The sequence below is a fragment of the Perognathus longimembris genome, chromosome 18 (assembly GCF_023159225.1).
Source record: "Perognathus longimembris pacificus isolate PPM17 chromosome 18, ASM2315922v1, whole genome shotgun sequence".
NCBI lineage: Eukaryota > Metazoa > Chordata > Mammalia > Rodentia > Heteromyidae > Perognathus > Perognathus longimembris.
In genome coordinates this window covers 27262194-27289355 of record NC_063178.1, presented here as the reverse complement: position 1 = coordinate 27289355, position 27162 = coordinate 27262194, and the positions used below count along the sequence as shown (strand labels likewise).

Genomic DNA, 27162 nt, shown 5'->3' with positions numbered 1-27162 from the left:
ACTCAAAAACTCAAGTTTGGATTACTAAAAATGAACTACAGAAATATTAGGAATGAACTAGCCAAGCACAATGACTCATGTCTGTAATCTGAATTGTATGGGAGACGAAGATCCAGAGAATCTCAGTTCTATACCAGCTCGGGGGGGGGGGGGGGGAGTTCTCAGGACTACATCTCACATTACAAAAAGCAAGACAGACAGGGAGGTGTGTATCTGTCATCCCAGCTATATGAGAAGTGTCAGTAGGAAGGATAATGCCCAGGCCAGATCAGGCACAAACTCAAGAAAGCATCATTAAAAAAAAAAAAAAGCAAAAAGAGCTGGGAATATGGTTCAGGTGGTGAAACACCTGCCTAGCAAGCACAAGATGCTAAGTTCAAACCCCAATACAAAGAACTAGAATGAAGTCCCAAAATTCATTGGAAAAAAGATCTGAGAAGCTATCAGTTTGGCAACACAGGACATAGTTGATTATATGCAAATGAGGTCTTTCAGTTATAAAGATAATGCACTATGAAAATTGGTTTCAATGACAGGCCACCATAATGTAGCTGATACCTATCAGCCCATTTTCCCCTAAGTACACAGTAACTAAATCTGTACTACTTTCCTAGTTTATAATCCTAAAGAACAAAAAGAAAGCTAAATCCTTATACTGTTGAATTAACAAATTAATTAGCACACTTAGGAAAGACCTGCATGCTCAAGTATCCCAACCTCCTGTAAGAGGCACATGACTTAGAAGTAGGACCCTTGGAATAGTATGAAATACAAAATATCTAACTCATTCCATACTCCTTGCTGTAGAAATCAAAATGCCATCAGCTGGCTTAAACAACCTTTCTACTGGGGAAGATTTCAAAAGTTCCTTTTCTATCTCTCAACTCCCATCCTGCTGTCACAGGCTCTGACCCAATAACCTGAATCATTACCAGGTGTAACCCCCCTCCATGTAATAAGAAAAAAAAGACATCAAATTATGAAATTACAGTTGCTGGGGTAAGAACATACATTACAAGGACAAGAATGGAAAGCAAATCCTGGCTAGGAATCTATTGCAATGTCCCTGGAGACAGAGCTGGCAGCTTAGCAGTCAGACTTAGAACAGTGCTACAGGGTGGGATCAATAAACCTTACTGATGAGATGAATCAAAGTGACTTCTACAATTGGTTTTGGGCTGTCTGATGAACTTGGAGAGATAACAAGGAAACTGAGGACTCTAGTTTAGACAGGTCGTGTCACGCTTCCTTTGATGACTTTAGAGGATATAAGCAAAGCAAACCTTTCAAACTTTCAAGTAAACATCCAGATTTGAAATATCTTCCATTCCAAGCCATCAAAGCATTGAGAAATTCCTATGCACCAATGGAGTCACCAATGTGATTTGTCAGGTTGCTAAAGAGAAATGTAAGTGTGACCCATGTTAACTACCTCGCTGGCTATCTCAGCAGCCTTCCTGGCACGCTGGATTTCAAGGGTGTCGGTGCCAACCTGCATTCCTCTCCCTTTAATTTCTGACTCCAGGTCCTTCTTGTATTCTTTCTGTAAAAGATGATGTTTTATAGTGCTCAGACACTGTGGTAAGTGATTTAAAAACCTGAGAGAGATCGCACAGCCTATTCACCATGAACAATGACCTGTAAAGAAATTTTCTGAACTGCACAAAGCTCTTACTCACTTACCATTTCTGTTTACTCATCTGTGAAACAGCGTTATAATAAGGATCCATGGGGAATCCACGTAAGGACCGGTTGGCATACAGCACAGAGCCCAGCCTTCGGGTAGTTTTCCCTGGACTTCATTGGTGCACCCCTTACACCAGTCCTTCCTTCTAGAAAGGCTTGGTTCACTGATGCTCTTACACTATTTTGCCATGCTAATTGTGTCTGGCTATCCTCTCTCACTGAGAGTTTAAGACACTTTTTCCAAATATTGTCAACAAGTGAATCCAAGATGGATCTCTGAATGTGGACTGCTCATACTATTGTTACACGATTTACAAAAACAAGGGAGTTGTATAGTAATAATATTAACCAAAGGCAGGTCAATGAACATCTACTGTATTCTGACAAAACCTCAAAACTTCATGGTTCTCTTTTGGAGGATGATCTCAATCTATGTAGTAATAAAATTCAATGCATATTCTACAAAATTAAGGAAATTGAGTGGAGGAGTAGGATTTGGTAGGGATGGAAGAGAATGATGAAACGTTGATCAAGATTCACTGCATTCATTATACTACTTTGTTGACTGGCAAGTCCTTGGTATTGGAAGTAGGAAATTCAAAGGGAATACCAAATTCGAGAGACACAGGGTAAAAAAAGAGAAATAACTACAAAAGCAATACTTGCAAAACTGTTTGGTGTAATTGAACTGAACACCTGGGTGGGGGGAGGGAAAGGGGGGGAGGGAGGGGGGCATGAGGGACAAGGCAACAAACAGTACAAGAAATGTATCCAATGCCCAACGTATGATACTGTAACCTCTCTGTACGTCAGTTTGATAATAAAAATTTGAGAAAAAAAAACTACTTAAAAAGATAAAAAATAAAAGATATAAAAATACACAGTATATTATACTTGAAACACAACTATATGACCCAGAAAGTAAACTGAACAAATGTGTATTCCTTTCTCAGGAATTGATGGGCCAATCAGCATATGTTACCCCAAGTGATATGACTGGGGTAGGGATGAGAACAGAACAGGAATTGATCCAGAGGGATTCAAGCCTAGGACTTTCACTGGAGGTGTCAACTATAGATGATCCCTTCTCACTGGGGGCCATGGTGGCAAGCATGAGCTGTTCTGTCATTACTGGGGACTCTTCCCACTGGTGACACCAATAGAGAAGGTAACGGGACTGAGATGAAGAAGGACACGGGGCATCACATGAGTCCCCCTTGAGTCTATTTTGGGGCTTTCCTAGTTCCCAAGCTAACACCTTTCCTTCATTGCATAACCAGTTTAAGAAAGGCTTCTGTCATTGGATACCTGAATAACAGGGCCGCCATCCTCACTGCTGTTCATTAACAGTGAGAACAATAACGCTTGAAGCTTTTTCTACTGCTAACTTCATCTAGATTCTCCTCGAAGTACAGTGCCAGTGAACAATACCAAAGCAATGCCCTCTAAGGATTAAAGGACAGATAGGACTTCCAAGACACTTCATGGCTTCTAACATTCACATAATGAGCAGAGAAGAACAGGGGAGCATGAACAGTCGTAGCTGTTGGCAGATCACGAGGACATACCTTCCTAATCTCTTGCTTTTTACTCGTTCAAAAGGTCAAGCGAAACCTCACAGAAGTAATCTGGCTTATTATACATATTTTCTCTAAGAATGGGGTAATGGTCACCTTTCTTATGCCACATAGAAAAGAGATGTGATCATTAAATTCGTTTGTAGCTCAATGTCTAGGGAAACATTAGAAGGTGTTCCTACTAGCTATGGGTCCTATATAATTCTTTAAAAAGGCTTATGGGTAAAGAAATCAGCTACAATTTTTTTTAATTCAAAGTTTTTAAATAACATTATTCACCTCACTGGCCATTTCGGATGCCCGTTTTGCTCTTTGAATATCAAGAACTTCTGGATTAAGTTCCATTCCTCTCCCTTTTATTTCATTTTCCAAATCCTTCTTATATTCTTTCTGCAAAACAAGGAGATTAACAGTTCAAAATCAACCCGGAGATCCGTTTCGGTGTCTCACATCTGTAATCCTAACTACTCCTAGCAGAGACAGGAGAATCAAAGTTCAGGGCTTTCCTGGGCAAAAAATTAGTGAGATCTTATTCCAAATAATAAACTGGGTGTGTTGGCATATGTCTGTAATCCCAGCCACACAGAACACTGAGGTAGGAAGAATACTATGCAAGACTAGATTGGGTAAAAACACATGAGACCTTATCTGAAAAATTAGCTAAAGCACAAAGGGCTAGGGACATGGTTCAAGTGAGATAGCCTAGAAAGCTGAAGGCCCTGAGTTCAAGCCCCAGTATCAACAATAAAACAACTTACTATGAATTATTTCACAGAGAGAAGAAAATATTGCTAGCAGGGAAGGAATTAGATTACTAAGCATTCATCCTTATTTTCTCTTTCCTTTTCTCCTTATCAATTTCAGAATAGTTTTCAGTATCACCAATCATTTCCTTTTTATACCAACTCCCAATGTGTTTTGGTATCATAGTGAATTTTTTTAGAAAATAATATCTTCCTTTTAAATGGTAAAGAAAATCTTAAGAATAGGGCTTCTTATTAAACATTTAAAATAGATTTTGAAAAATGTCTATGAGATATAAATTATCAAAAGAGAGTAATTAGGAAGGATGAAAAGTCACAAATATAAAGATTATTAAAGCCAAAATTATTTTTTAGAAAACTTTTGTAGCTGCTGGGTTCAAGCCCTAGGACCAGAATCAACATGAAATGTTTCCCTTTCATTTAAAGATTTGTAAAACCAAATAATTGTCTGCAAATTAGAATATACTCTAGATCCAAATGCCTTTCATGAATACTTATTATACTTTGTTATTCTGTCTGCTAATGAATTAATTGGACTGGGGTAACAATAAATATTTTATTCCCATTAATCTAGTTTCATTCATGACTAATTTGCCAGATGAAAGATAAAAATGCTCTTTAATGATAAGGAATCATGTTCTAGTTAATTCTAGGTTTTGTTTCATGTTATTCTCCCTCTGTCCTGTAATTAAATTAACTTAAATTAAATAATTGAATTAGCCTGTGCTCTGCTGAGCTAGGAGCTTACTGGACAATGTTGTGGCCTGCATGTGCTTTGTAAGGAACTCCCAATGAATCAGATCTTCTGCTTACTGATCATGTGACTGAGTAACTCAGCCTTGATTCCCATCTTGGCAAAATGGCAATAAACTAATGTCCAAGAGCAATAGGGTGAATCAAACAAAATGAAATGAAGGCAATCCTTGAGATGCTCTTCTAGGGCAATGTAAATGTAAAAACAATAACAAAATGGAAAGGTAAAGCTATAATTAAATAAATGAATAAAATAAAATGGTAAAGCTATAAACTTTATTAAGTCACCAGGATTTTTTTGGTTGGTGGGTTGGTTGATTTGTGTTTTGTTTTGTTTTTTTGTAGTTCTGTCTATTGAACCCAAGGCCTTAAGAATATAAGGCAAGTGGTCTACCACTAAGCTCCAGGCACAACTTGGTTTTCTTTTTTTGTTTGTTAATCTTAATTTTTAGCTGTTAGGGTTTTTACTCAAGGCTTTCTAGCCAGACATTCTAGCACTTGAGTCATGGCTCCAGCCCTTTTTTGCTTTACTTATAATTTAGATAGAGTTATATTGGATAAGTTTAGGTTTTTTTGTCTGGGGGGAGGGGCACTTATTTGTCATATCAAATATCATGACAAGGCCACAGCTAGGATACAGAAAAATTTTTAAGGAGTTGCAGGTGTGACTCAGTTGATAGAGTCAATGAGTAAAAGCAGTAGGTACCAAAATCCAGTCTCAGTCTCAGAACTAAAAAAACAAAAAGGGGAAAGGAAAACATTAAAATTTATTCTCCTGAGCATTTATCCAGTTGACCACAAACCAGGCTACACTAAAGCCACCAGCACAACCATGTTCACTGCAGCATAGTTTACCATAGCCAAGATATGGGATCAACCCAGATGCCACTCAGTGGACGAATGGATCAAGAAAATGTACTACATACACACAATGGAATTCTATGCTTCCATCAGAAAGAATGATATTGTATCATTCGTAAGGAAATGAAAAGATTTGAAAAAGATTATGTTAAGCGAAGTAAGCCAAACCCAAAGAAACAAAGGTTGCATGCTTTCCCTCATTTGTTGTAACTAGAATGTGCCTATAAATCTCAGGTGCACACCTGGACACAATTAATTAAACAGCAATTTAAACATTTACACAGTGAGAACAAAGGAGAATATTCTTAGGAAAGGATCACAGGACTCAATAGCTATGTGCATATGATCAGATAAAATGATGCTTATTGAAATGAACTCTGAGAAATTGAAGCAAGAAGAATTTTATTATACTGTTTTCAGTTCTTTCTTTCCTTTTCTTCTTTTCTTTTTTCTTTCATTTATTTCCTTCTGTCACTGTTTTTTTTATTTCTGTACCTTTTGTCTTATATGCTTATTTGGGGAGCAGAAAGGGAAACACAGAAGTAGTGGGAAAAAGGGTGAACTAATTCAGCAGTGAAACCCATTGAACACTATGATGAAAATAAACTATAAAACTTGAAGGGGAGAGGAAAGTCAGAAGGGGAAAAACTGGAAGACAACGAGGAAAGGGTGACACTGTTCAAAAGGAAATATACTCATCACCTGTCTTATGTAACTTGAACCCCTCTGTACATCACCTTTACAATACATTTTTTAAGGAAAACATATTTTAAGGTATTTGGGGTTTGGCTTTGGGGAGGTTGTGTGCACTCTAAGGCATGTTTGGGGGTTGGGGTTTTGTCTTTGGGGCTGAGGGTGAGTGTGTGTGTGTGTGTGTGTGTGTGTGTGTTTTCCTAGGGTTTGAATTCAGGGACTGGGTGTGTGTGTGTGTGTGTGTGTGTGTGTTTGTGTGTGTGTGTGTTTTCCTAGGGTTTGAATTCAGGGACTGGGTGCTTTACCTGAACTTTATTGCTCAAAGATATTGCTATCGCTCTACCACTTGAGCCCACAACTCTACCGCCAATATTTTTGGTAATCAATTGGAGTTACAAGTCTTTCAGACTTTCATTCTCCAGGCTAATTTTGAAACATAATCCTCAGATCTCAGTGTCCTAATTAGCTAGGATTATAGGCATGAGCTACTGGCATTCTGTCTAAGGTATGTTTCTATAACAACTAAATTTAAAAGGATAAAATTTATTACTTCACCTATATTCAAATTATTTTTTGGGGGGTTCCCTGACTGGGAATCAAAAAAGTATTATTTTTTAAATGAACTACTGTGAAGCTAAAAAAACTTCTTCTTTATTGAGCTTCTGCAATATAGTCAAGACACAAGTCCACACTATTTTTCAAGTTTTCCAGGAACTCAATAATTTCTTTCTGTTAGTTTAGCACACACATTCTTCTTATTTATAAAAAAAAAATTATGGTCTATTATCACTACAGATCCAACTGAAGGGAAGAGCAAAGTTTTAATACTTCAGACACTTGATTAGTTGAGAATTGTTAAGAAAAATATGTTCTAGGTTATTACTTCCTTTCATTTTTCTTTCTGATATTTAATAGAAAACATCAAGAACATACCTCCCTCAGCAGGTTGGTGATGTATTTTACATGTAAAAATTCAGGAGTCTTGTCTAAATCCATTGAGGGCTTTCCTTTAATCTCCTTTTCAAAATCCTCTCTGTAGACTTTCTGTTAAGAACACATAAATTTCCATTTACAAAATACTAATGATACATACAAGCAAGAGTTTCTGAAACAAAACTATGTTTTCTTATAGAATGCTACTACCTCTGAGTCTTCCTCTCACAGGAAAATAATTCCAACTTTAACATAAACTTGAGATCCTAGCAAACAAAAGCAGATCTGAGCCTCTCTCGGATCTTTGATTAGCATGAGCTCTTTTGGGACAGGAACTAGCAAGGTTGGCTCCAATTGTGTCTTACAAACTGGATGAAAATTGGCTAGTGTGGAAGTCCCTTCAAAACAGAGCAAGCAGAAATGGTTATGCTCCATCGCCCCTCTCCTTGAATTCCTTTTTTATTTTTCATTGTTCTTATAAAGGTGATATACAGAGGGGTCACAGTCACATAAGTCAGGTAAGGAGTATATTCCTTTTTGAATAATATCACCCCTTCCCTTCCCCACTCTAGTATCACTGCTGCATTTGTTCATTCTTTGTCCTCCATTTCTGTGCCTCCCCCTTACCCTCCCAAAGACAGCTAAAAGAACAAACAGAACTAAAAGAATAGAAAACAGCAACAAAGAAAAAAGTCTCTTGTTCCCATTTCCTGGAGTTCATTTCAATAAATATTAGTTTAGGTGAAGAGATGCACATGGGCATTGTGCCTTTCTGAGGAAAAATTATTTCTAAAGTGTCAGGGAGGAGTGATGAAGTTTTTAAAAGCATAATTTTAGCATCAATAATATCTTTGTACCATTTGTGGAATCTGTCATGGAGCAAGTTATACTATGAAGATAGCCTGTTTGCAATCTGACAAATCCTTTAGGTAAGAATTTACAAGGGGTTAGGGGTTAGCTCAGTAATGCAGCACTTGCCTAGCAGGCCTAGGCTCCATTCCCAGCTCTATAAGAAAAATACATATATATATAAATATATATGTATGTATATATGTATGTATTTTACACACTATATAGAAATAGATTTATATATTATATATAAATGATATATAATTTATTTTATTGTTATGTATTTATTTTATAATTTTATTTATTATTTGTATATCATGTATAAATATATTTTATAATTATAATGTAATACATCATAATGTGTTTAAATATAATGTATTGTGTAATATTACATTTTATACTTTATCTAATATATTTTGTATATTTTATTCATATATTATACTCATATTGATACGCCACCTGGGGTGGGGTAATTTCTTTAGTAAAGTAAGTCATCAAAGAAGGTTGAATATAACTAGAACTGGTCAATGCATAGCCTGAAAAGACAAATCCCCAAGATTATAATTTGCTTTTTCTAGGAGAGTTATACTTGAAAAGAAATGACAAAGAACTTTTCAAGGGCAGAATGAGAGATTTCTTCTAAAACACTTATAAATTAAACCTATACCTGGCGCTGTAAGAAAGTGAGATAAGCATAATTGAAAACTATCAGCTTAACTATGTTCATTGCAGCACTACTCACCATAGCCAAGATATAGAATCAGCCCAGATGTCTCTCAATGGACAAAGGAATCAAGAATATTATATGTGTGGGGCTGGGAATATGGCCTAGTGAGTGCTTGCCTCCCCATGCATGAGGCCCTGGGTTGGATTCCTCAGCACCACAGAAGAAGCCAGAAGTGGAGCTGTGGCTCAAGTGGCAGAGTGCTAGCCTTGAGCAAAAAGAAGCCAGGGACAGTGCTCAGGCCCTGAGTTCAAGCCCCAGTACTTGCACCCAAAAATAAAAGAAAAAGAAAATGAAAGGGCTGGGATGTAGCTCGGTGGCAAAGCACTTGCCTAGCAAGTGCAATGGCCTGGGTTCGATCCCCAATACCAAAAAAAAAGAAAAGACAAAAAAAAAAAAAAGGAAAAAAATTTATATGTGTGTGGGGGTGGGGGATATACACAATGTAATTTTACTCATCCTTTAGAAAGAATGGTATTATACCATCCATAAGGAAATAGAAAGACTTGGCAAAAAATAAAATTAAATGAAGTAAGCCAGACCCAGATAAACAAAGGTTGCATAACTCCCCACATTTGTAGTAGCTACAATATGCCTATAAAACTAAGTAAACACATTGTGTGCTATGCAAGGGATTACAAATGAATTAAATGAAGTATAATAGACTCTACAGAGAGCTCAAATAGTGTAATATTTTTAGAAAGACTAGGTCAAAACCAACCAAATCAGCACCAAGAAATGGGTATATGCAAGAGGGGAGTGGAGCCAGAGGGAGAGGAATAGATGAAATTAAGAACAGTAAGGGAAGGGGTGGGTAAAGGAGGGGTGAGAAGGTTGAAGGGCTGACACTGATTCAAGATGCATTGTACTGCTAAAGTGCTTTGTTATATGGCACAAGGACTTAAAGATAAATTTTAAAGTAAATAAAAACTTTAATGAAAAAGGCTGTAATAAAGACATGGATGGCTTGTTCTGTTTAGTCTTATTTCATTCAATGGTACTGGGGTTTGAGTTCAGGATCCTTCCTTTACTAGATGAGCACTCTACCACTTGGGCAACACCGCCAGCCTAAGTATGCCTGTTTGAAATCATAGAAGAGTCCTCAAAAAAAAAAAAAATAAGCATAGTCAGGCCATCCACAAAGCCCATGCCTCCGACAGGTGGCTGTCTTTATAGCTACTTCATTGGGTCTTATACTTAATGACATATTCCCCAACAAGCTTGGTCTAACGGTTTAAATACTTTATTTTTTAGCCTTCACAGCATAAATCTGATCCAAATATATTTCCTATTCAAAGCTTCTGTTCTCCTCCAGCTGAGCAAAGGCATAACTGAAAGCGTAAAATAATCTAATAGCCAGGAAAACACACTCCCTCAGCAGGAGGGAAAGAACAAACTGGGAGGGGGGAAGAGAGGGGGGGGAGGGGCTAAAATCCCTAATCCTAAATCACAATCATTTCTAATTTAGAATCATGAATCAAATGTACAAACCATGAACTCAAAGATGCAGGATTTGCTGGATCTAATTTAGCATTACCTTATGTTGGGAAAAAAAACAACTCTTTATGAATTAAATAAGCTCACAGAAATAAAATGGTAGTATGTATGACTTTGACCAGGCCCTAATAGACTAGCTTTTACTGGATATATGACTTTATTTGACATAATTTCAGTTGCTATGTTATAAATCTAGAGGATTACACCTTCTAGTGCCATTAATTTGAGAATTAAATGAGCTGATCTATAGGGTGCTTAGCAATTACCAAGCACAAAAAAAGATTTAATAAATGTTGGTTGTGTTTTCATTGCAGAGGGAAAGGAAGGGCAAGCAGCTCTTTGCTTTCTAATTTGTTGTTACAGTTTTATATTGGTATGAACTAAAAGGGTTCTTCAATTATAAAATGTGAGAACTCAGAATGTGAGTGCTAGGAGGTTATCAAGTATCCAAATTTGGTAAATGAGGAAAACTATAACCAGACAAATGCAGTAAGAGGGACAGGACTCTTAGTGTGTGTGTTTAGTGGGAAGGAAGGATTGGGGGGGGGGGCATGTCTGGGTCTAGAATACAGGTTCCAGAATCTTCTCAAAGTTGGACTCTTTCCTTGGAGCCTTTAAACAGTTGACCCATTACTGATTCTTTAGAACCAGATTCAGCAACCTACCTCACTTTGCATCTTTTGAGCTTCTTTTGAAGCTTGATATGATGGCGTCTCGACAAATTCTAGCATTGATTTCCCCTTATTTTTCTCATACTCTTCTCTGTATTTAACCTTCAATGGGATAGAAAAAAAAGAGTAATGGAAGAGGTAAGTTAATCAAAGTATATCATTCTAACAGTATAGGGAGAGCACTAGGTCCCCTGAAGCTAGTGACATTCAAGAGAAGTAAGCACACAATATTTTTTAAATTTTCAGGAATATCTAGGTACGGTGCCTTAGGCCTGTAATCCTAGCTACTTGGGAGACAGAGATCTAGAAATAGTGGCTCAAGGCCAGGCCAGACACATGGAAGGAAAGAAAGGAGGGAGGGTGGGAGGGAGGGAGGGAGGGAGGGAGGGAGGGAGGGAGGGAGGGAGGGAGGGAGGGAGGGAGGGAGGGAAAGGGGAAAGAATGATAGAGGATGAAAGAAAGGAAGAATGGAAAAAGAAAAAAGTAAAAACTGTTCATGAGACTGCATCTCAACCAGTGATTGAGTACAGTGGCACACCCTTATCATCCCTAGCTACAAGGGGAAACACAGTAGACAATCACAACCCAGGCATAAAGTGAGACCCTATCTGGTAAATAACAATGGCACAAAAGGCTGGAGGTGTAGATCAAGTTGTAGAGCACCTGCCTAGCAAATTCAGTTGCCAGTACAGACAAAAAAAAAAAAAAGAATAAAAACAACCTAGGGGCTGGGATACAGCTCTGTGGAGCTCAGTTATCTAGCACTACAAAGTCCTATCCTAGGCTTGATCCCCAGTACCAACACAGAAAAATAAGTCTTTGAATTCCTAGAAAAAAATTTAACCATGACTCAGTTTATTCAGATGCAAGTTTGGGTTTAATAACTTTAGGATTAACGTCATCACTATTATACCACTGAGGACATAGCTTCAGCTGTGTAATAAAATGACATTAATGATAATTCAACCCAGAGGAAACTTTTCAGTGCATAGATATTTGCAATGCCAGGAACTATAACAAATTCTAAAATAGCTATTTGTAGGCATGTTTTTGTTGCAGCAAAGCATAACAGAATGATCAACAAAGCTGCTGGGACTCTAACGGATTAGGTAAAGTTTTATGGACATAATTGAAGTATAAAGAAAAATCTAAAGAGGAAAAAATGGGTATGTCCAAACAGCAGGTAGCAAGTCTACTAGAAACAGGCATGAAACCATTATGAAATTTATGTGGTACAGAATACATGTTTAAAAGGTTATGAATTTTTATCTTTACAGACACTGGAAAAAACATCTTTGCAACTACTTAATCTCAGAATCAAAACAAAAATAGCTTTAAGGTGGGCTAAAAAGAAAATACTTTTGAAAGCTCCTCCAAAAGGCACACAAGGTTCATAGCTGAAAGAAACATCAATGTGGAATATGCTTGGAAGATTGTTTTTCCTTTCCAATAGCATTTATGATTGAACTGAGAAACTATAATGAATCTGGCACCTGGAAAGGTAATTTTGCAGCTCAAAATGACAAATCAGTACACCTTAAAAATTTAGCTCATCAGATGATCTGACCACTGTTGGATTACTTCTAAATTTGGACATTTTTAGTATAGGAAGTAACAGTTATGTTATAAAATGCCTTTGTCCTGAAGCACAGTCCAAGCTTCCTGACCTAATGAGTAGAAGGGAAATAGAGGCTGAGACCTTCCCAAAGCAATCTCAGTGTCCCAGGATCCATTCTTGTCAGCACCACACATTTCTGTTGAGATCCCTAAGAGTGAGCGCTGGCTGGCAGGATGGTCACGTGGTCTGGGCAGGTAGGGCAGGTGACCAAGGGGCACAAATGTACCTGGCTCTGAAGGGTGGCATTGCCTTTATGGTGCAGGTGTTCTGCAGTCTCCGCATCAAAGTGATATGTTCCTTTACTCTCCTCAAAATGCTTTTTATACTCTCGCTGAAATAGAGCACATGAAAATCATTTCAGGGGAAAAGACACTGAGTAGAGCAATTATCACTTACAAATACAAGCAAAACTGCAAGCCATCAAGAGCTGCCACACTGTGTTACCAACAGCAATAACATAGACATAGGTAGACAATACAAGATACTCAGCTCTAGGTGGCCCAGGCAAAAATATCATGACACACACTGAGGACCATTAGCTGTAAATGTAAGGAAAAGGGATCTTTGCAGCACCAAAGAATACCAAGTCAAAAGCAACTAGCGGTAGGGATGGGGGGGAGGGGCAGGAGCCCAGTTTTGAGCCAAAAGCCAAGCAAGAGCACCAGTTCAATCCCCAGTACTGGCACAAAAATAAAGTATCCACAAAAAAGGAGGGTCGGGCATGGTGGTGCATGTCTGTAATCTAAGCTATGTGAGAAGTGGAGATAGAAGGACCATGATCCAAGGCTGACCAAGGCAAACGCCCAAACCCTATCTGCAAAGTAAACTAAAACATAAAGGGACGAGGAAGTTTCTCAAGTGGTAGAGCACCCATCTAGCAATGTAAGCCCCTGAGTTCAAATTCTAGTATTTGCCAAAAAGAAAAAGGAAATGAATAAGAGAAGAGAAAGCAAGAAGAGAAAACAGAGGGAAGGAAAGCTGGAAGAAAGGGGGGAAAGCTGTTTCAAAGCTCAGTCATAAAGAAGATCAGAAGTGACGTGGAAAATGAAAGGGTGAAAAATAATTCCATTAATTTTTCTAATTGCAAGGAAAGGGGAAGAGGTTTCTGGAAGAGGAACAAATGAATCTCAGTACAGCCAGTTGGATTTTGAAACTTGGAAGACACCAGCATGAGCAGGAATGTCAAGTTTGACAACTTTAAGACTCCAGATACAAAACGCAGCAAGGAGATCAAAACTCGTCCATCATTTCTGTCCTTCCCAATTTGGGAAAAGACTTTTTGAAGTAAACAGTAAACCAAGGGTACAGTGACTTAAAAAGCTAAAATCAGTGGCTCCTGGAAATGGCACTTCTTTCTAAAGTGAAGGGAGACATTTACAAGGACAAGAAAGGCAGCAGAAAGAAACGGAGAAGAAATGCACATCTTTTCTGCAGGGACCCCAGATCACCAAGGCTGCAAGAGAATGGAGGAGGAAGCCCAGCAGAAGGATGGAACCATAGCACCAATACAAGACTTGCTTCAAGGAGCTGCTGCTGTACTCGTGGAAAAGCAGAGGGGCCCTGGCTTCCAGTACTGCTTGTCGACTAGAGAGGAGAGATATGTGTCCCCCCAAACTGCAATCAGAATAGAGTAGGGAAGAAATGTTATTATAATGTTCCCATAGCACAGCTTTGCCAAGGAGAAGGTCGTGTGTGTGTGTGTGTGTGTGTGTGTGTGTGCGCCATACCTGAACTCAGGGCCTGGGGCACTGTCCCTGACCAAGGCTAACACTCAACCCTTTAAACCACAACCCTACTTCTATCTTTTTGGTGGTTCAATGAAGAAAAGAGTTTCAGGGACTTTCTTGCCTGGGCTGGCTTCCAACCACAATCCTCAGATCTCAACCTCTTGAGTAGCTAGGATTATAGGCATGAGCCATTGGCATCTAGCTACTCCACTACTTTTAAACGGAGATGAAACTATTCAAAACTAAGACAAGCACAGACATGAAAAATAATGACAGAGTAGATTTTCTTGTTTCATTAGAATTTATTTTATAATATAGATGTAAAAAACAGTAATGACTAAATGTAATAAACTAGAATAAATTCCATTACTGAATCAAAATCCAGAAATAAAAAAGCCTAGGGTACTATGTTTGGGAAAAAGGAGATTCATGCTGAGAAAGGGTTAATAAATATTTTTCTAATCAAGTTGTCTATTTTAGTCGCAAATAATTTAAGAACTCTTATTTTTTAAAAAGAACATTCAAATTAAGATCTGCAAAAGAAATTTCCAATACTTTGATTTCTTTTTCCACATATAATAGTCTTTGCTGCCTCCTAGTGGAAGTTTCATGGAACAACACTGTCTTTTTTACATAAAGTTCAAGAAGTGGAAAATGATGACAGCTCCATTTTCCAGAAGAATAAGTTTCCTCAAAAAAATTAACTAACATTGCTAAATACATACTCATAAGTGACTCATTTTACTCTACCTACTACATAGAATAAAGGAAAATATGCTGATCTCCATCAAAGAGACCTAGGACAGTATCATGGCTTATGCCTATAACTCCAGCTACTCAAGAATCATAAATAAGGAGTACTATGGCCAGGCAAAAAGTTGCTAAGAGCCTAATTCTACAAATAATCTGGGAATGGTGGTGTTTGCCAGTAATCCCAGTTACAAAGGGACATGAGTAAAATGATTGTGGTCCAGGCAATAATGCAAACAAAACCCTATTTGACAAGCACCTAAAGCAAAAAGGGCTGGGGTGTGGTTCAAGTGGTAAAGTAACTGCCTAGTACGCATAAGGGCCTAAGGTTAATCCCCAGTATAGCCCAGAGGAGGGAAAGGCTCTAAAGATCTTTTTTAAAATAGTCATTAGATGGATGAATTATTTGGATACTGTATTTATAGAGATAATTTATTTCAGACAGATCTCCTTATTAAGCAATCTTTTATTTTATCTTTTAATAAAGGTCAATTGTCTAAAGTCAAGAAAACTTCAGCTCCATTATCTTTAAAATTTAAAAGAAAGTGTTTGTAATGTGCAACTATTTTGAGCCAATATCTTATTGTATAATTTTAATAACTAGGTGGTTCAGAGTAAAAATTTTAGGTCAAACTTGCTGGCCAGTGATATAATCAATAAGTCATCATTTTTCTATAGGAAAAACGTTGTGACCTAGGCAAAAGAACCACCTGCAACCACCACACTGGAAAGCAGTGTGGAGGTTCCTCAAACATAGAGTTCCCCTAAGACCTAGCAACTCTGCTTTTGGGCATTCCCAAAGGATTACAAGCAAGACCATACTAAAGCTACCAGCACAACTATGTTCATAGCAGCACAATTTACTATTGCTAAAATACGGAACCAACCCAGATGCCCCTCAGTAGATTAATGGATCAAGAAAATAGGGTACATATACACAAAAGAATTCTATTCTATCCGAATGAATGGCATTGCCCCATTTGTAAGGAAATGGAAAGACTTGGAAAAAATCATACTAAGTAAAGTGAGCCAGGCCCAAAGAAACATGGACCCTATGGTTTTCCTCATTGGTAATAATTAGTATATGTCTACGATAGTCCTAGCAGATGATCAGAATAGCTCAACAGCTATGTACATATGAACACATAAGATGAGGCTAAGTGAAATGAACTCCAAGCTATGAAAATAAGTGGTTTATCATTGTTGTTATTTTCAACATACTGTGTGAAATTATGCCTTTTTCTTTGGTTTTCTTCTCTATGGTTCTACTCCTGATGTCACTGTAATTGATGTTGGTACCCTGGGTATTGTATATACATTTATCAGAAGTAGGGAAGGGAAGGGGAACATCAAAATGGAGAGACAGAGTGTCAAAGTCAAACCAACACAACAGCAATACTTCAAAGATAATATGCTGTAAACCAATTGTACAACTGGGGGGTGAGAAAATTGGGGAGGGGAGATAAAAATTAGGGAAGAGGGAACAAGTTTGATAAGAAATGTACCCACTGCCTTACATATGTAACCCCTCTGTACATCACTTTGATAATTAATTTTTATATACAATACCCAGTGTACCAAAAATATATACAGTAGTCACATGGCATATACCATAGGAAATTCACCTAGAATTTTAAATATAACATCAACAATAGAGTTTGCTTATCCTTGTCTTATATGATCATACATACATAGCTTTTGAGCTATTGTGATCCACTGAGAGGTCTAATTTAGACCTTTTTATGTTTAGTAGTTGATCGGTTTTAGTATAATTTAATATAATTATAAATATTTAGATAATTAAATTTTTAAAAAGAGAAACACCTGCAAGGAGATTTAAACTTTATAAGGGAACCTAAAGAAAGTGGAAGCATTCTTATGCTTTTTATCTTGTTGAAGATTCTTGCAATAACTTATACTAAACTGTAATTTTTGTTATTATTATAAAATACAGGTCAAACTTCTTGAAAAGATATTGTCTCACATGATACAAACTCTTCCAACTACCAGATTTTTTTCTCCTGGGCTGGTATGAGGCTTAAACTCAGGGCCGTGAGCACCCTCTCTCCCCTTGTCCCCAACTCTTCCTCTCTTTCTCCCTCTCCCTCTCCTCCCCTCTTCCTCCTCCCCTTCCTTATCTTTCTTTCCTCTCCCGGGCCCCCCTCTCTGCTTTTTTTCTCACATCTGATGCTACGGTTCCAGTTGGGGCCTTTTGCTGCTTAGTTTAAGAGTCTCATGGATTTTTCAAATCTTAGCATCCTGAGTAGCGAGGATGACAGGCACAAATAACAGTACCCAGTTTGGTACCCGATTTTTTTTCATTATCCATATGATATTTTGGTTGGTTGATTTACCAGGAATCCCTAAATTGGAAATGTAATTCCAATTCCCCTAAATGAAAAACTTAACCTGTGTGTAGCGGGGGAATGGTCAGGGATGAATTACCACGCCAGATAGACGTCATAGGCTGTGAAGAAAGCAGAGGCTCATAAGATAGAAGTTAACTAATTCTAGAAACTGGAAACATCAAGTCCACAGAATGTGTGGAGGTGATGGACACACTGATCAGTCAGAACAGTATTATTTAAGGATGCTGGAACCCAATACTAATTCTGAGCCTATAAACATTCCTCTAACCTCCATGTTTTGCTCATCAGAATGCAAGAATGACATCACTACTTTCATCCAAGGACAAGTGGGTTTGGCAAAAAGGCTCACACCTGTATTCCTAGCTACTCTCTAGAAGTCTGAGAGTGGAGGATCATAGCTGAAAGCCAGCCTCGGCAGGAAAGTCCATGAGACTCTTATCTTCAATTAACCACCAAAAGGCCAGACGTAGAGCTATGGTCAAGTAGTAGAGTGCTAGCCTTAAGTGTGCATTCATGCACACACACACACACACACACACACGCGCGCTCATGGATAGGACCCAGGCCCTGAGTTCAAGCCCCAAAACTGGCACCCAAACTAAAAAATAAATAAGTAAAACATAAATTAGTGAGAACAAATCTATGGGAGGATGAATTACTTGCATACACTTCCAGAAGGATGACAGTAGTGGTGATGTGTGCAGAGGGAGGCATACAAAATAATGCACAGCAGTTTTGTTGTGTGGAAGCTACGTAGTTATCTCTACAAGTGAGCTAAGTTCTATCTTCCATTTGAGGTTGGGAACCAAGTTCTGATGACAATTTTAAGACAATGACCGCAAGCATATCTGCTGGAACAATGATCTTTGTGTTCCCCATGTGTTGTCCAACACCTGTTTCTTCATTTGGCTGTGTCTATTCAGTTAGGACACTGAGCACATGAGAATTAAAAGTAGTCCTGTAGTGAGGTAAGATGGAATTAGAGCTCCCCACCACCAGGGGGCATCCTGAGACATTCTGACTAGAGCCAGGGGACGCCACTTTCTGAGAACCAGGAGCCTGAGTGTCCAGATGCGGTTTAGAGTTGGCAAAGCAGGCAGGAGGGACTGCCCATCACCAGGACAGTCCTGAGGCGCCCAGCCTACCCTCTAAGCCACTACAAGATGAAAAGAACAGCAGCAAGTTAATACCTTGATGATTGAATTTCAGAGAAAATGTGATTTACTTATTTTTAAAATTATTTTCATTTGAAAATGCTAAAAAAAAAAAAAAACCCACAGAGTTGCTACAGTTACATAAGCCAGGCAAAGAGTACCTTTCCTTTTGGATAATGTCATTTAAAAGTAATTTAAACTGTGACAACTTTTGTTTTGTTTTGTTCTACCCAAAGTCTGGCCATAGTAGCTGGGCTCATATTCATTCAATATCCCTCTGCCTCTACTTCCCAAATGCTGGGATTACAGCTGTGTGCCACCTTGCCTAGCCGGACTAAAATAAATAATGCTTCATGCTACTGACAGTATACTAACTATGGCACTTGGGTCTGGCCTCGATGAAATAAATGATCTCTAAGGGCAGTAGCTGAACTTCAAGGAGCCTCAGTGCAGGACAGATGAAGAGAAGGAGAGGACAGAAGACAGAAAGAACACAGACACAACACTCCAAAGTGTGGATGTGTTCAAGAGATAGGAAGAGCCAGCAAATACCCCCCAGGAAAGCCCCAGATTGTGTGAGATGTTGGCAGGAGGCACAGCACTTTAGTTGCTGGGAGAGGCTCGCTACACAGGCACTGTCTGACAAAGCAAGTGAGCTCACAAGCACTGCGGGCCAGCTGCTTCAGGGACTCATCAAACAACCACTTACTTCGCTGAGCATTTTGCTGGCTTTCAAAGCATGGTCTAAAAACAACAAATTTGGGAGATCTGACACCGGTTGATGAATATTTTGAATGTCTTTCTTGTACTTCACCTAGGAAAACAGCATGGAACAAAGTACTATCTAGAAGAAAAGTAAGGGTTTGTTTGTTTGTTTTTAATTGTTTTTTATTTGTGTGCATTCACCATGGCTTGCTTCCTAAAGAGGAAAAGGGAAAATTTTATAAGCAGCCACTAGATGGTGCTAATTCACTACTGAATGAGTACAAAATAAAAGTTTAATTCATGGACTTGGAAATATTTTGATAATTCCATTTACTGTTCATATATTCCGAAAGGGTGATGTTAACAGATTCAAATAATTATAAGAGAAACTCTTCTTTCAAGAAATAATAAGCGGGCTGGGGATATGGCCTAGTGGCAAGAGCACTTGCCTCGCATACATGAAGACCTGGGTTCGATTCCCCAGCACCACATATACAGAAAAATGGCCAGAAGTGGCACTGTGACTCCAGTGGCAGAGTGCTAGCCTTGAGCAAAAAGAAGCCAGGGACAGTGCTCAGGCCCTGAGTCCAAAGCCCAGGACTGGCAAAAAAAAAAAAAAAAGAAAAAAAAAAAGAAAAGAAAGAAAGAAAGAAAGAAATAATAAGCACTTTTCTTTGTTCTTTAGGTGTTACAACAAGATTCTTTTAATTTTGCTTTATGATCATTTGGACCTTGAGTTGGGATCTTATTCTAATAGATCTGATTTGGCTTCTTCCTTTTATTTTATACTAAGTGCTTTGGAAATTTAACAGATAATTGTACAGTAACATATTGATAACAGTAAGCATTTCAAACCCTTTGTTCTGGGCACATTTCTAAACAATTGATATGTATGTAACATTTAATCTTTGCAGCAGTCTAATGGTTGGCACTTTAAGTAATCTCATTTTACAGATGAGGAAACTGAAACATGAGAAGATCAAGATGTAATATTAAGTGGTGGTACGAGGTTCAAATGCAGGTTATCCAATTTGAGCTTCCAGCCCAAGTTTCTAGGTTCCTTTAAAATATATCTTGCCCTTATTTCTTTTATGTTTATACACACAAAATAATTAAGAAAAAAATCAGTCTCATAGTCCCTCTGGGCCTAAAAAAACACACACAGGTGTCTCCACTGCTGGAAATTAAAGCTTATTATTGAATACAAAAAAAATGAAAATACCTTCTAAAGATGAATGAAAGCAAGATAAACAGATCCTGAGGAAATGATGGACACTGCAGGCAAAGCAATCGTGAATAATATTTAATTTTCACCTTTGAAAAGGTTCTCTGGACATTTTCAAGTATGACCAAGTGATCAATGTTTTATGCTTCTGTTTTTATATACACCAACTGCTGCTAAGGAGAATTTTAAACATCATTTCATGTAATCCTGATTTCACAAATCCTGGCTTTAGAACATTAAAAAAAATGTTTCCTATGAAGTAATTCATAGCAACTACATGAGGAAAATGAAAAATATTAATTTATTAAAGTTTCTTTATGATAGACTACAATGTACCTGATAGCACTTTATAATAAATCCAATTTTGTGAATATAATTATATGGATTAATTATTGTCATACCTACTAATTTGTGATAATACATAGTTCTTTCCTGCAAAACTCTTATCATCTATATCAACTTTTTTTTTTTTTTTTTTTTGGCCAGTCCTGGTCCTTGGACTCAGGGCCTGAGCACTGTCCCTGGCTTCTTCCCGCTCAAGGCTAGCACTCTGCCACTTGAGCCACAGCGCCGCTTCTGGCCGTTTTCTGCATATGTGGTGCTGGGGAATCGAACCTAGGGCCTCGTGTATCCGAGGCAGGCACTCTTGCCACTAGGCTATATCCCCAGCCCCTATATCAACTTTTGATCACATATAATTTTATTTGCAATACTTTTCTGATTTATTAATTTATTAGTAATCAGTAATCATTAAGAGTAAATTATAATTTTGTATTTGGGTCCAAAAAAAAACTTCAGGAAAATATGATTCTGTGTTTTCAACTACAAATGACTTGGAAATGACATGATCTCAATTAAGTACCAGTAATTAGGCACAGGCTTGTCTAAGAAAACAAGAATTAGAAGATATTAAAAATGATTTTCTGAGGATTACAACTTACATTACTGGCCAGTGAAGTAGCAAGCTGATTTTGTCTAAAGGAAGCACTCTCAAGAGGATTGTAATGATGTTTGTTATCCTTCATTTCATTGTCAAATTTTTCTTTATATTTGACCTGTCATAAAAGGTGGAAAAAGGAAAGAAGTAATACATTTAGGTTCAGAAGTTACCTATTTGCTTTAAAAAGAATCAAACAAAAGCTTGCAAAACTCAAATTCCTAGTATTCCTCTCCCTGTATAAAGCTTCATAAAGCACAATTTCTTTTGAAATGTGCTACTTGAACATTGATCATGAATGCAATTAGGCATGAACTAAAATTCTCTATTTATGAGAATTACACACTAATCTATCAAGGGTTTTATATGTCAGTTTCCATGTCTGCATTTCGATCAGTTAAAACTGAGACCACAAATACCTTAAGGACTACCAACCACATTTAGAAAAATTGGGCCATTGGTCGAAGAATTTGAATATGAATTTACCTGAGGAAAAGTATAGGACATGGTTTATAATAAGGTTTTTCCCTCTCATTTCCCATAGTTCTTTTTGTTTCAACAGTTTATTTACAGGAAATACATTTTTCTGACCCCCCTGGATCTATTTAATGTTATTCCTAATTTCCCTGCTTTAACTCCAAAATTTATTCAGCTGGAAAACTCACACCTAAATCACTTAAATTATTTTCTTTTCCTTTTTCATAAGAAAATACAAAAGGATTATCAACTTGCATTAGGCATTTTATCTTTTTCCATGAATAAAGAAATACATGAGCAGATATTATAATACTGAATGGAATACCCAGATTTTCTGTCCCACAAATGAGTAAGACTACTGAGTTATCTCATAAACGCTTGATTCATGTGGCTGAAAAGATGCGTGGATTTCCAAAGCATTACACTATTTCTACAACGTGACAATCCCTGTGATATTTTGTTTTCTCCTGTAGATATCATTACTAAACAGATTTGGAGGTGGCTCCCACCATCTGTAGAATGAGGGTCTCCTGTGCAGACATGTGGGAATACAGCATTTGGGTTATAGTTCAAGATGGCGTTAAGTAGTTTGTGTGTTTCCATCTGTAATGCAACTTTCTGATAGGCACATTGCCTTGGAAGTGTTTTCTTAAATTAAAACTGGTGAGAATTCACCAAGCAAGACAAATTCTGGCTTTTTATTTCAATTACTTTATTATAATAGTTTCTTTGAATTACTATTTGCAATCAGGGACAAGAGCACAAATAGAAAAAATTAGGTTTTCTTCACTGTTTTACATAGTAGCTGGCACAAATGCAAAGGTCTTACCTGGGCTCCCTTGAATACTCAAACCCACCCTTAGTGGGGCTCTTTCCCTCTTATTTCAATAACTGGTTTGTCTCTCCTAGGGATTTGGGGTATTCATTAACAATGAGGAAAACATCTTTTAAGGTGTTTCTCGCAACCAATCAGCTTCTGGGAAGGCTCTCAGATCAGTTTACTTTATCAAGTCCTCTCTCTCTCTCTCTCTTTTTTCTCTCTCTCTCCCTCCCTCCCTCCTTCCCTCCTCCCCCCCCCTTCAATCTCTCTCTGTTTCTCTCTGGCAGTGCTGAGGTTTGAACTCAGGGTCTTTTGCTCTTGCTGAGCTAGAGCTCTACCACTAATCTGTGCTTTGAGCCCTAAGTTTCTCTTCTGTATATCTCAAAATTCAAGCACCAATAGGCATCTTAGTAATGGATTATTAGCTAAATAACAACTGTAGGTTCTGTGATCTCTGGCCATTGTGAGCCCAACCTTCTGTCTTCATGGACCAGGAATTCCCATCACAATGACATGAGAAAGCAGGGACAATATGTAGGTGGGGTTACTTGGAAATGAAAATGACAACTCCTTATCAGTTACGAAACCTGGCATTTGCTCTGCCAAGCAAATGTGTATTTACCTAAAACAATAATCAATCTGTCAGTCATACACTTATGTTGCATATAATAATAAGCAAGTATTGTACAACTTATTTCACTTGAAGCTTCAGTAATCTGAATGATCAGCATCATAAGACAACTGCAGGACAAAAACGTAAGTGTTCACCTCATTGATTACCTAAAAGTAAAACAACTGTATTATATTATTTTAAAAATATATTGACCAGACAGCGACTTATAGCTGTTTCTTGCCTTACTCTTTCGGGAAGGTTTGCACATCATGAGCTAAGAAAACGACCAATTGGCTTAAGTGGGTTTCATCTTTCACTGACCTGCTCAGCTGGCTTTTTTGTTCACAGATGCTACTCTACCACTTGAGCCACAACTCCACTTCTAGTTTTTTTGCTGGTTAATTGGAGATAAGAGTCTATTGGATCTATGTCTAACCAGGCTAGCTTTGAACCCAGTTCCTCAGATCTCAGAGACCTAAATGGCTAGGATTACAAGCATGAGCCACCAGGGCCTGCCATTCTGTCCTATTTTCAATCCACCGTTCACACACTTGAGTGTCTGCACCTGCATTCCTCACATCACCCAAAAAATTCTAGCAATGTGTCTAGCTAGCTATCTCTTTAATGGCAGTATTGGGTTTGAATCAAAGCTTTGCACTTCCTACGCAAGTTCTCTGCCACTTGAGCCACACCTCTAGCTCATGACCCTGGCAACATCTTGCCTTGGTTGTAACTGGTTACCCAATCATAGCACAGAGCATCCCCATTCCAGTTGTAAGACCCCTGAGGATAGAGTATAAGTGCTAGTGTTAAGACACAATGTTACTCCTTAAACCTAGAGACATTCTTGTAGAAATAGATGAAGTCACTCACATGACTAACTTTATTTATGTGATGAATAGTATACCTCCTAGGGGGGACTTGGTGGCTTATAGCTGTAATCCCAGTTACTAAGGACACAGAGATGGGGACAACTGCAGTTCAAGGGCAGCCTGGACAAAAAGTTAGCAAGATCCCATCTTAAAAAAAAAAAAAAAAACCAAACCAACTCAAGCATTGTGGCTCATATCTCTCTACGTGCCTCACAATTGCTAGGAGCCAGAAAAGGTGGCAAACTAGGGACCCTGCACAAGGCTTCCCATTGAAGCCATAGGAACCAATGTTAGGAGAAAGAAGAAACTTCCATGATCACACCTGAAATATCATTGTAAATGAAAAGTGAGCAACTACCTCGCCACATGGCTACCAATTCTCCTCAATATGGAGTGAAATTAGATGACAAATGGCCCAGGAAAATCATGCTAATAGGGTCAATATAAAACTTGCCATAAAGACCAATCATACATTAAGTCTGAATCGTACACCAGAGGCTGTCTCTGCCCTTAAGCTCCTTACAAGACATCATTTTATTAACTTGGTACCAAATGGTTATAATCCACAGACACAGTGTTTTATCAGTCCTTATATACTGATTGATTGCCTAATCTGTGCCATTCTAGTGGGGTGAGTTAGAGACAGAGAGGCCTAGTGCTGGGAGTAGAGAGAAAGCAACTACAGAGGCAAATCGGGTTGTGACATTTAAGTTAGTATTTGGGCGTGAGGAGGTTGGTGAAGGGTTTGTCTGCCAGGAAGAATTGGTGATTCTCCAAACCTATGAATAGCCTTTACAAATTAAGGGCAATGTTTATTACTAAAAAAGTTCTCTAGCACTCTATAAAATATTTTAGGCTTAAAAAAATATTTTAGGCTTAAAACTTATATAATAAATGCAATTTTAGAACAATACTAAAAATTATAAATACATATATTTTCCTTGGTGTTATATAATTCAACAAGAGATTTGTCACACAAAATCCAATTAATAATTCCAGATGATATATCTGATGTTTTAAGCTGGTGACTTCAAGTAGTTGATGTACCTTACATGTGAGATTTGTCTGAACCAAGCATTTTGCCTTGCCATATGAGATTTTACTTTTATTTGTTAAGGTTTTTTTTCCATGACTCGCCATCATTTTACATGTCTTCCAATTTTAACAAGCATAAGTTTATAAGTATGAGATCAAAGCATTTGTTGCAGGTAATTGTAGAAAAGGGTTTCCATTTACTTTTCCTGAGGGAAAGCCACAGAGCTCAACTGACTGGCAGAGTGGGAGCATCTGGGTCCCCAGTTCTCAGATACCAGTTTTTCATCACGCATGTCTCATCTGCACACACCAGAGCCTCTGCCTTCTCTCCTGCAGGTCTGCTTGCTCTTTTCTCCCCATACTTTCCCCCTTCTCTTCCCTACTTATCCTATTCCTGGACCATTTTCTTTCTGTGTACCAACGTGCCGTGTCTTTCACTAAAAACCAGATGGGCTCAAAATCTCCAGTGGAAATATGAAATGATACTTTTTTGCATTCATTTCTAATTGGGACACCTGAGAATAGAAATGAGACCTAACTGACTTCATTCTAGGAGTCCCAGCTATTCAACAGCCCACCTTTCTCCTCTCCTGATGGGTAACACAAGCACAAGAGAGGCTCCAGGAAATGTAAGATGTCCAGACAAAGGAACCTGCCAACAGCAATTTGCCTAAGCATCTGACCACTTAGTTGTAAAATAATATAACCTTGAAAAAAATCCAAGGGGAGATGAAGTAGCAATATTAAATTTAAAATGTGAAAACAAAGACTCAAATGGAGATTTTTTTTATAAAAAGAATAAATTGAAGACCAGAATCCAAGAGACTATATTTCTACTTCTTCCCCATAATCAGTGTATAAATTCATCTGAAAAGAAAATAGAAGAGAAAATATTCTGAATGCCCATATTTAAATGATTCCTACAAAGTTATGTTATCTTCTTTGGCCATCTTCTTTTTTGTGTATATGGGGGGAGGGTCAGTCCTGGGCTTGAACTCAGGGCCAGGGCACTGTCTCTGAGTTTTTGTGCTCAAGTTTAGTGCTCTACCACTTGAACCACAGCTCTATTTACCGCTTTTTGGAGGTTAATTGGAAGTAAAAGTTTCAAGGACTTTTCTACTTCAACTGGCTTCGAACCACAATTCTCAGATCTCAGCCTCCTGAGTAGCTAGGATTACAGGCGTGAGCCACCAGTGCCTGGCACCATTTTGAATTGTTCAACCTTATACAATGCTAAGAAGTAGAAATTATTGCTCTCAGCAATACAAATAAAGAAGCTAAAAAAAATTTAGATAAATAAGGCACTTAGTCCAAGTTCACCTTGCTAGGAAACAATAGAAATAACCAAGTCTAATCCAGGTAGCCTGCTCTAGAACCATGTCCCTAATCACTAATCCAACCAAATTTATGCTCCACAATCTGCTCTGTGCTTGATGAGAAATCTTCATCTCTGGAAAGGGGTGGAATTGTAAGACGTCAAGGGACTGGGCTGTAAATCTACACAGTACTAGCTCCTGCCTGCCCTTCCAGCAAGCATTATTTGGAATGCAAGGAGCTTGGAGTTCCAGTCCACTTTGGCTCTTGAACAAGAGTGTCATTCAAGTGCCCCCAATCTCCTATGCATCAACAGACCCCTGGGTCACAAAGTTGTCTTCTAAGTGAAGTTCCTTATAAACTGTAAAATACCTGGAAGGAGACTCAATGACAAGCCTCTCCTGTGTATCCCTTCTCTCTCTCTCGTATTTACCTCCAGCACCAGCAAGGCTTCTCTGCCACAAGTCATTTCGTGCATCACTTCCTACTTTGCTAACTATGGCCTACCATAAAAATCAATACAACACAGACCCATTAC

The 27162-nt window shown here is 38.1% G+C and overlaps 1 protein-coding gene across 4 annotated transcripts in view; it reads right to left on the bottom strand.

The window, feature by feature from the left end:
• Nebl (nebulette) overlaps positions 1-27162 on the bottom strand; it is a 310643-nt gene that overhangs the window by 40708 nt on the left and 242773 nt on the right. Inside the window, exons 11-17 of one of the 4 annotated variants that reach the window (XM_048367950.1) lie at positions 21498-21611; positions 19336-19440; positions 12853-12957; positions 11003-11110; positions 7268-7378; positions 3543-3653; positions 1433-1543 (exon numbers count right to left, since the gene is read on the bottom strand). The exons of the other annotated variants lie outside the window; for them this stretch is intronic. Of the exons in view, the coding sequence (XP_048223907.1) occupies positions 1433-1543; positions 3543-3653; positions 7268-7378; positions 11003-11110; positions 12853-12957; positions 19336-19440; positions 21498-21611 (765 nt within the window). The remainder of the gene's footprint in view (positions 1-1432; positions 1544-3542; positions 3654-7267; positions 7379-11002; positions 11111-12852; positions 12958-19335; positions 19441-21497; positions 21612-27162) is intronic. 4 annotated transcript variants of the gene reach the window in all.